The following is a 13,597-nucleotide window of genomic DNA, read 5'->3' as shown; positions in this document are numbered from 1 at the left end:
TAGGAGACCAAATTGTAAATATGTATTTAGCTTTTTAAAAACACTGTTACCAACTCATCACATTTTATAAATTATATCACATTTTATGAATTAGATCTGAAATCTCCCTAAGTTGGTAAGGGAGGTGTGTTTTTGGTATGACATGATAATTTAGGGTAACATTTTATAAGCATCATCTTAGCTTTCATTTTATTTTCTTTCATAGTTGGTGTATGAATTCTTCTTAAGATTTTTGGAGAGCCCTGATTTCCAGCCTAGTATTGCAAAGCGATACATTGATCAGAAATTTGTACAACAGGTAAGGAATTCTTAGGTTTTACATTTCCTTTTTTTTTTTTTTTTTTTTTAAGATTTTATTGGGGTAGGGGAACAGGACTTTATTGGGGAACAGTGTGTACTTCCAGGATTTTTTCCAAGTCAAGCTATTGTCCTTTCAATTGTAGTTGTGGAGGGCGCAGCTCAGCTCCAGGTCCAGTTGCCGTTGTTAGTTGTAGGGGACGCAGCCCACCATCCCCTGCTGGAGTCGAACCTGCAACCTTGTGGTTGAGAGGACGCGCTCCAACCAACTGAGCCATCCAGGAGCTCAGCGGCAGCTCAGCTCAAGGTGCCGTGTTCAATCTTAGTTGCAGGGGGCGCAGCCAACCATCCCTTGCGGGAGTTGAGGAGTCGAACCCGCAACCTTGTGGTTGAGAGCCCACTGGCCCGTGTGGGAATCGAACCAGCAGCCTTCGGCGTTAGGAGCACGGAGCTCCAATCGCCTGAGCCGTTGGGCTGGCCCCTTAACTTTTCTTAATATTTATCTTAGCACTGATTTCTTAACTTGTGATTAAAATAGTCTTTCAAATTTAAATGGTTCGTTTCAATTTAACAGCACTTAGTATTCTTGCCAGACAATTAGGATAAATGTGAAGTAGCTTTGAGTATACAAGAGTATTTTTAATCAAGGGTGAGATTCTCATGAAGTCAATCAAATTATCCTATCCAATCCTGGCTTCTCGGTTATTTTATAAGGACCAGGAAAGCAAGCCTTTCTGCAATATCTGAGAAAATTTGGTATGACTTTCAATCTTTGGGTAAACTTTTTTTAAATTTTAAGCCTTTGATCTTGAACTTGACATGTTTTAAGCATTGTGACTGAAATGACAGAGGGAAAGAATGGCAATGGAATCATTGTTAGGAGTTTAGGCTTTAGGCTCCTTTCCTGTTATCAAGTATCAATTCCCTTTCCCTCCCACTCTAGGAATCTACACCACAGATAAAAGGAGATCTTTAAGAAAAGGAAATAGAATTAAACATACGTGATGCCTTCCTTCTTTTTATAAATTGGTTATTAGCTGTTATTTTTGGAACCTATATACTCAAAATTAGTTCTCAGAATATGTTCATTTTTATTTTCAAAATCTTTTTAACTAAATTTAAAGGCCTCGTTTTAAAAATCTGGAATTGGCTTGCCGTGGACAGAACTGTGAAGTGTCAAATCTTTCTAGGTCCTTTTTCTCTTTTAAGATGCTTATCAGTATGTTAGGTCTCATTAGGAATTTGATGCTCTCTTCTAGTTATTTGCATTTTAAAGAAAGGTAGAAGGTAGGTGAACAGGTAGTGATGAACCCAGTGCTGAGGGCTAGGATTAAAATTAGTACAAGGACCTTCCCTACACTGTGTCACATATACTGTGTCCCCTATAAAGAAAGATTCTGCAGACATGAGTTCCACATATTTGGAGTTCATTATTGGTCGTCTGTAACTATCCTTGACCTCATAAAGTATTCTCACTGGTTCCTATGAATGTATTGATAAACGAAGAACATTCTCAAGAACAAGTAGCTCTTCATAAACAATGAAGGAATATTAGGTGTGTTAATAAAATGTACATTTCAATCACAAGTAAAAAGCAGATTAAATGGAACTATGCTATTTTGATATTGCAAATGAATATATATTTCCTTCTATAGTTCTTGTGTGCTACAGAAGGAATACAGTATATTAAGGAACTCTAGTAATGCCCATTAAATTGTATTTAAGATAATAGGTTGGGGGGAACAATTCTAGTGCTTCCTCGGTCTGGAGCTTGAGGTGTTTCAGCTGATGGATTATTCAGTGGGTTTGAGGGGAAACAAGAAGAAAATTGGTAGGGTGGGGCCCTTTTCCACCTTCTACTCTAAATTCCTGAATTAGCTGAGAAGCCAAGGTCCAATAACTTTTTTTAGCAGTCTATATGACTGCTTTCACGGATCACTTCTCTGAGGTATTCTTAGTGTACTGTTTTAATAATATGTATAGGAATTCTCAACTTTTCTATGTTGAAATTATTAGCTGGTAAATTTTAAGACTTAGAAATACGAGAGAAAAATGTAAGGTATAAATTTGGACATTCATTTTTTCCAAGAGAAGAAAACAACTGTATAGTTTCAGGTTATGTTCAAAATCATAGAATTTCAGAAGAAAGAAGGAAGCTACGAATTATTGAGGGCTTTTTATGTGCCAGGCACTGTCCTTATGTAAAGAGCTAGACTATGTCCAAAATCACACAGCTAGTACACGGCACAATCAGGATTTGAACTACTCTCTGACCTTCTCTTAGGAAAAAAAGAACAATTGGTTTCAACTTTTCTAATTTTATTATTGGAGAGACAGGCTCACAGGTTATTACCCTTAAAAGCAGTTAGATAAAAATAACAGAGCCAGAATAAGAAATAGTTTCCTGAGTACTAGTTTTGTGTGTTTCATTATGTTAATATTATATATCTAAATAGAGTATTTTATTTAGGTTACAATATTTCAGAATAGATTTCTTTAAATAGATTTGATACTTAGCTAATAACTATTCTCTAAATTTTTTCCCTGAGGATCAACTTGTATTAAATTTTATTTGTTCTTGAATTAGACAGGATGACCTTAATTAAGGGCCCCTTTTATTAACTTGAAAGCCTGTCTTCCAAGTAAACCTAACATCAGACACGTGGATATGAGTGTGTTAAGTGAGTAGTTTAGTCATTTTTAACTAGAATAATTTGAACTGAATTTATTAGGCAAATTCTCATGTTCCATGGATGATTTTACTGCAGCTTCACACAGTACTTTCATAACCTCACAAACAGAACGCAAACTAAAAGCAAGACACTTGTTTAAGGGGGATATAAATATGACTGAAGTCATCACTAGTCTCAAAAAATCTCCACTCTAGTAGAAGAGATACACATGTAAACAATTACATGTAATTCAAGACAGAATGGAAAAAGAACTTTGGATGAGGTTCAGAGCTTGCCCACTTGACTGTAATTATCAGTACCAAAGTACAGAACATAAAATTCCTAGATGACTTCATCTGGAATTATATTCTATTGAGATATTATTTTATTCTTCCTAAGAAACTCCAATGTTTTGTTTTAAAAAGTACAGTAATCCTACAGTAATCCTCAGTTTCTTTACCATTTTAAAATAGAAATTTGAGGTTTTGACTTTAAATTTTTCAAAGATCTCTTTATCCTGCCTTTGCTGAAGAATTCTGTAGAGGTATAGGAAAATGCTAATTTGGCCAATTTGAACTGGTTTAAAATTTTTTCTCCATTTGCTAAGCTGACTTTAAATAAAAATCTGTGGTCTCATCTTTTATTTCAGTGTTACTTCAAGAATGATTTCCACCCTATTAGCATGTATCTGCCAGTAGTTTATCCTGTTAGCTAAATACTAATTTTTTTTTTTTAAAGATTTTATTGGGGAAGGGGAACAGGACTTTATTGAGGAACAGTGTTTACTTCCAGGACTTTTTTCCAAGTCAAGTTGTTGTCCTTTCAGTCTTAGTTGTGGAGGGCGCAGCTCAGCTCCAGGTCCAGTTGTTGTTGCTAGTTGCAGGGGGTGCAGCCGACCATCTGTTGCGGGAGTCAAAACCGGCAACCTTGTGGTTGAGAGGAGGCGCTCTAACCAACTGAGCCATCCGGGAGCTCAGTGGCAGCTCAGCTCAAGGTGCCATGTTCAATGTCAGTTGCAGGGGGCGTTGCCCACCATCCCTTGCAGGAGTCCAGGAATTGAACTGGCAACCTTGTGGTTGAGAGCCCGCGCTCCAACCTACTGAGCCATCTGGGAGGCAGCTCAGTTCAAGGTGCTGTGTTCAATCTTAGTTGCAGGGGGCGCTGCCCACCATCCCTTGCAGGACTCGAGGAATCGAACTGACAGCCTTGTGGTTGAGAGCCCACTGGCCCATGTGGGAATCGAACCGGCAGCCTTCGGAGTTAGGAGCACGGAGCTCTAACCGCTTGAACCACCGGGCCGGCCCTAAATATTAATTTTTGAGCCGTTGGCATGGTGACTGAATTTTTTTAGTGTAAAATCATAAAAAAGCAGCCTTGGTTTGTATAAATCTTTCTAGTAAATTGGAAATAGGCATTTGCACATGTATTGTTTTAAACTTCATTATTTAGTAACTTGCAGTCTACAAGTTTAATGTTTTACATGTAATTTTGACTATCAAAAAGCATTAAAAATCTCTCAGATTTCAATATTCTAGAGTTATGGGCCATGTTTAGTAGTCAAGAGTAGGACAGAATTTTAAAATGAGTGGCAAGGCAAAAAAATACTTTTTGAAGTGTTTATATTATTTATTGTAATTTTTTGAAATAAGTAAAAAGGACTATCCCTAAGCTTTTCTTTAGCTTCACTATTTAGCAATAATAAAATCAATCTGATAAGGCAGAATTAAAAACATTTTTTTAGAGATTTCATAGGTTATCTTAAAATCAATATTAAAGTGAAGTTTTAGCTCAATTATTTTTAAAAAGTAATTTCTCAGATTTTTTTTAAAGCTCCTGGAGCTTTTTGATAGTGAAGATCCCAGAGAACGTGACTTTCTGAAGACTGTTCTGCACCGAATTTATGGGAAATTTCTTGGATTAAGAGCATTCATCAGAAAACAAATTAACAACATTTTCCTCAGGTAAATTGGTCATATATTCATATATAGCACTTTCCTTTCATATTTTCTTTTTATTCCAGTTCCTTTAAGTTACTTTTTAATATCTGACATCTATAAATTTAACCAGTTGTTTTTAGCCTATTTTGTGGACATCATTTAATTGCATCTGACTTTTAGACATTTGTAGTCTACTTTTCTTTCATCTAAGTAGATAGTGGTAATGAGTTTTTAATAGGTAATACTACCAATGTTATTCATGTTTAAGACTTGTGAAAAGGAGAATTTGTCCAGTTATTTATTTCTTTGAGCTTTTTGTTTGAAACATTTCTGTATAAATACTTGGAAGTACTTTCATTTGATTTTCTGACAAAGCTACTTAAATTTATAGGGGGCCTACTTTTGACTATTTTATAAATGATAGTCTATTAAGTAGTTGCTTCAAATTAGATTTCATTTTAATACCCACACTTCAAGTTTGGTTTGTTTGTTTTCATTGAAGATCTGACAAAATTAGCCTGGCATTTCCACATTGTAACAATTAGAGATGAGTAATAGCCCCTTCCTCCTCTAGAGAGAGCATCTTTCTCAGGTTCTGTCATCCTCTCCTAAATCCACCTCAGCCTCTGAAAACTTCCCTGTCCTGTAGTCATTTGAGTTTGACTCCCTGCTGTGATCCTAATCTTGGAAAATTAGGCCGCCTGTATAGTTTAGATTTAGAGAAATTCTGAATAAAAGTGGCTTTATTGCATATGGATCCTTTTCTCTTGGATTTTCCTATGAATAGTTTCCTATTTTGAAAAGTATTCCCTTGAGAAAACCCATCTTTCTCATAAATTTTTAGGTAAAATAAAATATTTCAGGTGAAATCTGTTATCTTAACATATAGCACATTTTAGCAAAAGTGTATGTTTAAATAGGAAATATTTTGAAGCATCTGGTATAGTAGAAAATAGACCTTTTATAAGATTACTAAGAAGTAACTGATTTGGGGTAAAATAGTTTACAAAAAATTCTTACAGCATGCTTGTGCTATTCTTATAGTTGTTCCTTGTGTTGATTTCTTTGCATTCCTGCCCAGTTTAGTTTTCTGATGTTTAATTTTTCATTGTATCTATTTTAAATTCAGGTTTATATATGAAACAGAACATTTCAATGGTGTTGCTGAGCTCCTTGAAATACTAGGAAGGTAGGTCAGTTTTTTTGTTCTTTTTAAGAATTAAGTAACTTTGCTTGGAGAAAAAAGAATGAAATGTTAACTATTTGCAACAATATGGATGGACCTAGACAAGAGGGTGTTATGCTAAGTGAAAGACAGACAGAGAAAGACAAATACTATGTGATTTCACTTACATGTGGAATCTACAGAACAAATGAACAAATAAAACACAAACATTCATAGACACAGAGAACAAACTGATGGTTGCTGTAGGGGAAGGAGGTTTGGGAGCTGGGTGAAAAAGGTGAAGGGATTAAGAAATACAAATTGGTAGTTCCAAAATAGTCATGGGGATATAAAGTACAGCATAGAGAATATAATCAATAATGTTGCAATAACTATGTATAGTGCCAGGTGGATACTAAATTATATAAATGTCAAACCACTATGATGTACACCTGAAACTATAAATAATACTGAGTGTCAACAATAACTGAAAAAAATAATTGAAAAATTGAAAAAAAGATTAAATTATTCTCATTAAAAGAAAATAAATTAAGTAACTTTGTTTTATGTATTAAAATCTTAGCTATGGTTGGAGAAATTCATATTTTAAAGTTTAAAAATAGGACACAAAACATCATTTCTCAATTGAATTCTTAAAGCTTTTTAGGGGGTTAGCATACTAAAGTACTGCCATTCTAAGACTTCTGTTTCAGAATAGGCTTACTGCTTTTGAAGCTGTGGCATTTTTTATGCCTGATCTTGGCAGGCTGCCTCACAAATTTATAGAATCTGATTGGGAAGAAATGAAATAAGCTATAGTGAATCTTTGATGAAGTTACAAGAATTCTTGTTCAGCGCTTCATAGACCATTCTTAATCCATCTGTTCATTAGAGAATCTACAGCCTTTGATTTTAGTTTACATAAATATTTTGCCTTCCTTATTCACCACATAGCAATATTGAAAGAAGTTTAGACCCCTCTATTCGTATTAGAAAATGATTTCAGTCTCCTCTATTAATATTTAGAGAATGATTACGGAGAGAACTACTTCTTAATTTCAGATCCTTCAATAAAGTAAGAGAAACTACCCATTCTCTTCAGAAAATATTGACAATTCTTAACAGTATTGTGATATTTACTCTCCTGTGGCTTTGGGGAAGAAAAATAAAAGCAACAATGCATAAATAAAGTGATAAGCTTTTATAGAAAAACAAATATAGAAATATAGGCTTTTATGGAAAGACGAATATAGAAATTGCTTACCAGGAAATTAATTGGCAGTCTTAGTTTTCTTTGGGGATCATTGAATAACTTAGAGGAAAGACTTTATAGTAATAACCTGTCTAAAGTAGTTTGAAGATGAGTAAATTCAGTTCACCACCACAATTGAAGCACAGCATGTTCCGTGTGTACTCATGGATATAATAACTTTATTTTAAAAGTATAATGGTAACTACTTAACCCTTCCCCCTGCCTTTTTTTCCCTCCAGTATTATCAATGGCTTTGCATTGCCACTGAAAGCAGAACATAAACAATTTCTAATGAAGGTTCTTATTCCTATGCATACTGCAAAAGGATTAGCTTTGTTTCATGCTCAGGTAAGTTTCAGAAAATTTTCAAATGATTGTTTCAAAGACTGATATAAAGGCAGAGAAACTGAGAAATACTGAGGTGGCAATTTTAAGTATAATTATGCAGTTTACTTTGTAAGTTGCCCAAAGCAAATTTTTATTATAATGTAAAAGTATTATATTTAGTGTTATTAAATGAGCTCAATGCATATTAAGTGTAGATATAGGAAAGATAATATCAAGTTCTTTTATAGTCCAAGCCTTGACCTAATTAACTATGTCATGTTCAGTCCCACAAATCTGTAGGATGTTCCATTTAGCTGTGATAACCTAATTAGAGAAGCATGTTAAGTCTCCTCTATTAATATTTAGAGAATAATAAAACTCGAGTAAAATTTATCAAAATGAGGTAGTCATTCTAGTTAAACATAAAAATCCTGCATCACTAAATGTCATTTCACTCACTGATACTTATAAACTGTCCCTTGCATTTTAGCTAGCCTACTGTGTTGTACAGTTCCTGGAGAAAGATACAACACTAACAGAACCAGTAAGTGTTCTATTTATTTTTATGCTTTTGGTCTACATTGTAGTATTTCATTGTACTTTTGTTTATACTGTTATATACCACTATAGAATTACCAAACATTAGTACTAATGTACTTTAATCATTTAGAACAGGGGTGTCCAAACTTTTTTCAACGTGTTTCACCAAGGGCCATGTGCGGTAAAATACACACACAGCCGGGCCCCTCACTCGAGGTGAAGGACGTATTGCCTCACCTGGTTTATTTAAGTAAACTAAATATATTTTTGGAATTTGCTGCGGGCCAATAAAAAATAGATTGTGGGCCGCAGTTGGCCCGCTGGCCGCAGTTTGGACACCTCTGATTTAGAAGAAATGTGAGGTGAATCTGCATTCAAAGAACAGGTTTGGGAGGGGAAGTTCTCATGAGTTTTGTGTCTCAAATAACTTAAATATAGATTAATACTAACATATAGTAGTTGAGATGTGGTGACAGGATCAAATGCTGCAGTGAAATAATATACATATTATCTTCACTGATAATCTTTCAATCTTCATTCACCTTTTAAAATTAAAACATACTGTGGAAGTCTTAAAGTTATTCCATTGAGTTTTGTCTTTAGAAATAGGATTTTCCCTCTTATGCATGATAAACCGCATGACAGGGATTGAAAACATCTCCCTGCCTTTGGTAATTTAATCTTGGAATAAAGGTTGTTTCCTTTATGAATCAGAATAGCAATTCAGTATTTGAATTCTGTTTACTCTTTGACTACCATAAGAAGATTCAAGAGAAAATACAAATATTAACGAAAATTGAAGATTCAAGAAAAACAAAAGGTAGGGAGAAATAGAAAAGTATGAAAACATTTAAAACAAAACTTTAACCTTGGTGAACTAAGTATTTTGAGAGTGCTTTCTAGGTATCCTAAATCTAAATATGTAAACTTAAGACTTCTTGAAGAATAGCAAAGAGTTTGAAGGATTTAACTATAAGTTTTCTTTATATTATGAACATTCTGAGGACACACCTAAGGGCACTTGGAAAACTTATGTACTTAGTATTCTCCCTGTAATTTGACCTTTGTGTGAAGGAATAAAATACATTTTTTCCACTCCCTGATAATTTGAGTTTTTAGACTTTTTAGACTTGCAGTTCGTTCTGGAAACAGGTAAAAACGGTTTTTAAAGACCAATCAGAATTATTAGCCCAATATTTACATGTAACCACAGAAATCTCTAAACTGGATTAAACTTAATAGGAATCCATAACTTTCACTGGAGTTGAGACAAAGAAAACCTATAACATAGGGAGTCATGGTTCATGCTTGGTCAGCAGTAAACAGATATTTTAAATATGTTAAATTAATATGGGGTTATCAGATAGGGAAAATGAGTGATTTCTTTTTAAAGAGAAGACTAGGGAGAGGAATGATGGCCAGACAGTTAGGTTAATGGAATTAGGAGCAGGATGAGGAGATAATAAGGTTAATGTCCAAGTGACAAAGAAAACTATTTTGCAATTCATAAAGATCTGTAGATGAAAAAGACCTTGTAGTTTCTACCATAGGCCATTCCAGCACCAAAACTATGGCCATGTTACTTGGGTCTGAGCCTTAATACTCATTTCCTAGAAACCTGGCATTCATATGAAAGCTTCCTACAAATTTTAAATAAGTCAGAGCTTTGGCTAGTTTATTACATTTTTATGTACCTACATCTTGTATTGAAATTATTTTCTAAAATGGAAATGACTTTGTTACTTTTATTTATGAAAGTAATGTGTTAATTTGGTTCACACAATACAAATCATAAAGCACAACGTGGAGGAAGTTCCTTGAAATCTTGTCCCCTAGAAATAACCATATAAATTGGTGAATATATTTCTAAAAACTTTTTCTATATGTATATTTATGTGTAGGTTAAATAAATGGTGAGACAGTGCTGACCAGGTGTTTTTTCCCTCTCAATATAGTGTGGATATCTTTCCATATAAATCCACTTCATTTTTTCATTGGTAGCATCAGATTCCATTATGTGGATTACCCTAACATATTTAATCAATCAATCCTCCATTAATGGGCACTTGAATTATTGAACTTTTCATTGTTAACAAACATTGCTGGTGAAGGGATGTTTTAGGATGTTTGAATTATCCTGTGTCCTGTTTGTGGTATTGGTTACAAAAAAAATGTGTGTATAAAACCCCTCAGAACTGTACACCAAAAAAAAAAAAATGTTACTGCATATAAATTTTTTTAAACCAAATAATTAAAATCATGTTGGTGGGCCAAAGAGTGCATGGAAATTTAAACATATTCCACGTTGCTTTCCAAAAAGTTTGAACAATATTCTAATCCAGAGTATAAAGGTGCCTGTTTTCCCTCACCCAAACCAATGCAGAATATTAAGTTTAAAAATTTTTGCTTCTCCATAATGGGTATGAAATATTTTAATTGGCTTTTTTTATTACAGGGATTGAGCCATCCTTTTATGTGGTTATTGATTATTTATATTTCTGTGTCCTTTGCCTTTTAATCCTTTTCCTATTTTACAAATTTTTTTTATCCATTTGGAGTTTTTATTTTAATTTTTAATGCACAATTTTTAATCTCTGCCTTAAAGAATTAAAAAAAATTTTTATGTAGTAGAATCTATTTGTCATTATAGCTTCTGGCCTTGCTATCATGCTAAGAAACATCTACCTTGAGATTATAAAACTATTCTAGATCGTATTCTGGTTGTTTTATGGATTTAGTGTTTTTTACCTGTAAAAACTTTATTCCATCTATAATTGTTTCCTAGGGCTGCCATGACCAATTACCACAAACCTGGTGGCTTAAGTAACAGAAATTTATTCTCTCACAGTTCTGAAGGCCAGAAGTCCAAAATCAAGGTGTCGGCAGGGCTGCACTCCCTCCAGATGCTCTAGGGGAGATTCCGTTCCTTGCCTCTTCCAGTTTCTGGTGCCTCCAGGTGTTCTTGGCTTGTGGCTGCATCGCTCCAATCTCACATTGCTGCCTCCTCTTCTGTCTCCTGTGTGTCTCTTATAAGGACACTTGTCGTTGGATTTAGGGCCCACCCTGATAACCCAGGATGATTTCATCTTGACATGCTTAACTTAATTTTATCTGTAAAGATCCACTTTCCAAATAAGTCATGTTCATAGATTCTAGAGATTAGGATAGACATACCTCTTAAAGGCCATCATTCAACGCACACTATTTGAAATCAAAATTTGTGTGTGACAAGGGTAAGGAACTATATTAGTTTTCTATTTCTGAAAAACAAATTATCACAAAATTCAGTGGCTTAAAACAACCAATATCTATTATCTCAAAGTTTCTGTGAATCCGGAAGCCCAGCATGATTTGGCCATGTCCTCTGCTTTCGGGTTTCCTACAAGGCTGCAATCAAGGTGTTGTCCAGGGCTGAGGTCTCACCTAAGGGTTCAGATGAGGAAGGAACTACTTCTAAGCTCACGTGGCTGTGGTAGAATTCAGTTACTCAAGTGCTGTTGGACTGAGGGCCTGAGTTCCTAGCTGGCTGTTGGCCAGAGGCCACCCTCAGTTCCTTGTCATGTGGGCCTCTCCAACATAGCAGCTTGCTTTATCAATGCTTACAAGACAAGAAGGCTTTAGACTCTGCTAGTAAGATGAAAGTCATCATCTTTTGTAACCTACTCTGGAAGTGACATTCTATCCCTTTTGCCACATTCTATTGGTTAGAACCAAGTCACTAAGCCCGCTCACACTTAAGGGAGGGATTACACAAGAGTGTAACTTCAGGAAGTAAGGATCATGGGAGATTATTTTAGGAGTCTGCCTACCAAAGGAGCTACATTTATTCTTTCTAAATGGTGAGCCACCAGTCCAACTACCACCACTTAAATTGACTAATTCATCTGTTTCCCATGGAACTGAAATGTCACCTTTGCCATACATTAAACCCCATATATACATGATTCTGTCTAGATATTCCTCTATTTCATGTATCTTTTCTGTTAGTTTCCATGGTAATACCATCTTGTTTTAATTGCTGATATCAGTAGTACAAGTTCCATTCCATTAATTCTCCTCCCCACTCAAAAAAAACTTGGCTATCTGCTTACATTTATGGATTTTAAGATAAACGTTTCTAATTTCAGAAAATAATTGACATTTCGTTAAAATTATTAAATTTATAAAGCACAGGAAAAATAGTATCTGTACAATATTGAATCTCACCTATTTGTAGTATTTCATGATATTCACGAAAGTTTTATCATTTTCTTCATATAAATCTTAAACATTTCTTGCAAATTTTATTTTTTATGTACATTAGTTCTTGTTATGAAAGGCATCCTTTTTCTTATTTTCATCTGATTATTATTGATACTTTTATAAAAGCATTGATTTTTAGGTATTTTATCAGACCATATATTGAATTTTCCCACTCATTTTAATCATTTTGCCTACTCACTAATATTTAAGTGTTCCTATAGTATGTAAATGTTATTTTAAAATTATAAAAATGTGTAATTACTGTGTATTTAGACAAATAAGTATAATTCTGGTATTCCTTTCCAAAATTATCCATCAAATCCTTTTCATCTTACTGGATTGGGGAGGACAGTGTTCTCCCCAATTTTATTTTGAATGAGTGTTGAATGAGTGTTCTTCATTCAAAATAAAATTGGGGAGAGTGTTATTGGATGAGACCAATAACTATAAAATAACCTAAAAGTCTGTCAGAGATCTATTTCCACAAAAGCACCAGGCCCAGATAGTTTTACAGCCTATTTCTAAGAAACCATTATATGATTGCTGGTAGTTTCTGATACGTTTTTAGTTCTATCTTACTAAGTCAGTCAAAATATCAAATAACTTCAAAATCTTTTGAGATATAGTTTTCCTCCCCTTTCAACCTATGAGTTGAACCATCCTGGAATTTCTGGAATAAGTTAAAATTACACAGGTAATATTGTTCTGTTAATATACTGTTACATTCAGTTTAATACAAATTTTTACAACTATGTTCACTTAAATTCATGGTTCCTTGTTTTGTTGTAATGTTATCAAAATTGTGCTAGCTTTGAAATGGGGAGGCTTTCTGGCTTTTTTTCTTTTTGGTGCTTCATAATGGTTTAAGTAACAGGAATTATCTGTCCCTTAGTTTCTCCATAAAGTAACCTACCTCCCTCACCTCACCAGTCATTATAATATTTTCCTTTATTTTCTTAGTAGTAGCACTTACTACTATTGAAATTATTTTATTTATATGTGTAATTGATAACTTACATCGGTCTCCCTGTTTCGTGAAAATCAGGGACCTCATCTATTCTGTTCAATGTGTCTCTAGCATCTAGAACAGTATCTGGTACAAAGGCACTTTAAAGCTGATCAGAAAGTCTGGGGATGTACTTAGGTATCAAATAATACGGATCTA

At 34.2% G+C, this 13,597-nt stretch overlaps 1 protein-coding gene across 1 annotated transcript in view; it reads left to right on the top strand.

Moving 5' to 3' along the window:
* The window catches only part of PPP2R5A (protein phosphatase 2 regulatory subunit B'alpha), a 58,027-nt gene that overhangs the window by 33,387 nt on the left and 11,043 nt on the right, over positions 1-13,597 (top strand). Inside the window, exons 4-8 of the mRNA XM_033092144.1 lie at positions 206-298; positions 4,800-4,930; positions 6,036-6,095; positions 7,563-7,671; positions 8,141-8,194. Of these exons, the coding sequence (XP_032948035.1) occupies positions 206-298; positions 4,800-4,930; positions 6,036-6,095; positions 7,563-7,671; positions 8,141-8,194 (447 nt within the window). The remainder of the gene's footprint in view (positions 1-205; positions 299-4,799; positions 4,931-6,035; positions 6,096-7,562; positions 7,672-8,140; positions 8,195-13,597) is intronic.

This window comes from Rhinolophus ferrumequinum, chromosome 22, assembly GCF_004115265.2.
Source record: "Rhinolophus ferrumequinum isolate MPI-CBG mRhiFer1 chromosome 22, mRhiFer1_v1.p, whole genome shotgun sequence".
In the NCBI taxonomy this organism is placed as follows: Eukaryota; Metazoa; Chordata; class Mammalia; order Chiroptera; family Rhinolophidae; genus Rhinolophus; species Rhinolophus ferrumequinum.
The sequence above is the reverse complement of the archived record's forward strand: the minus strand, read 5'-3'. Positions and strand labels throughout refer to the sequence as shown.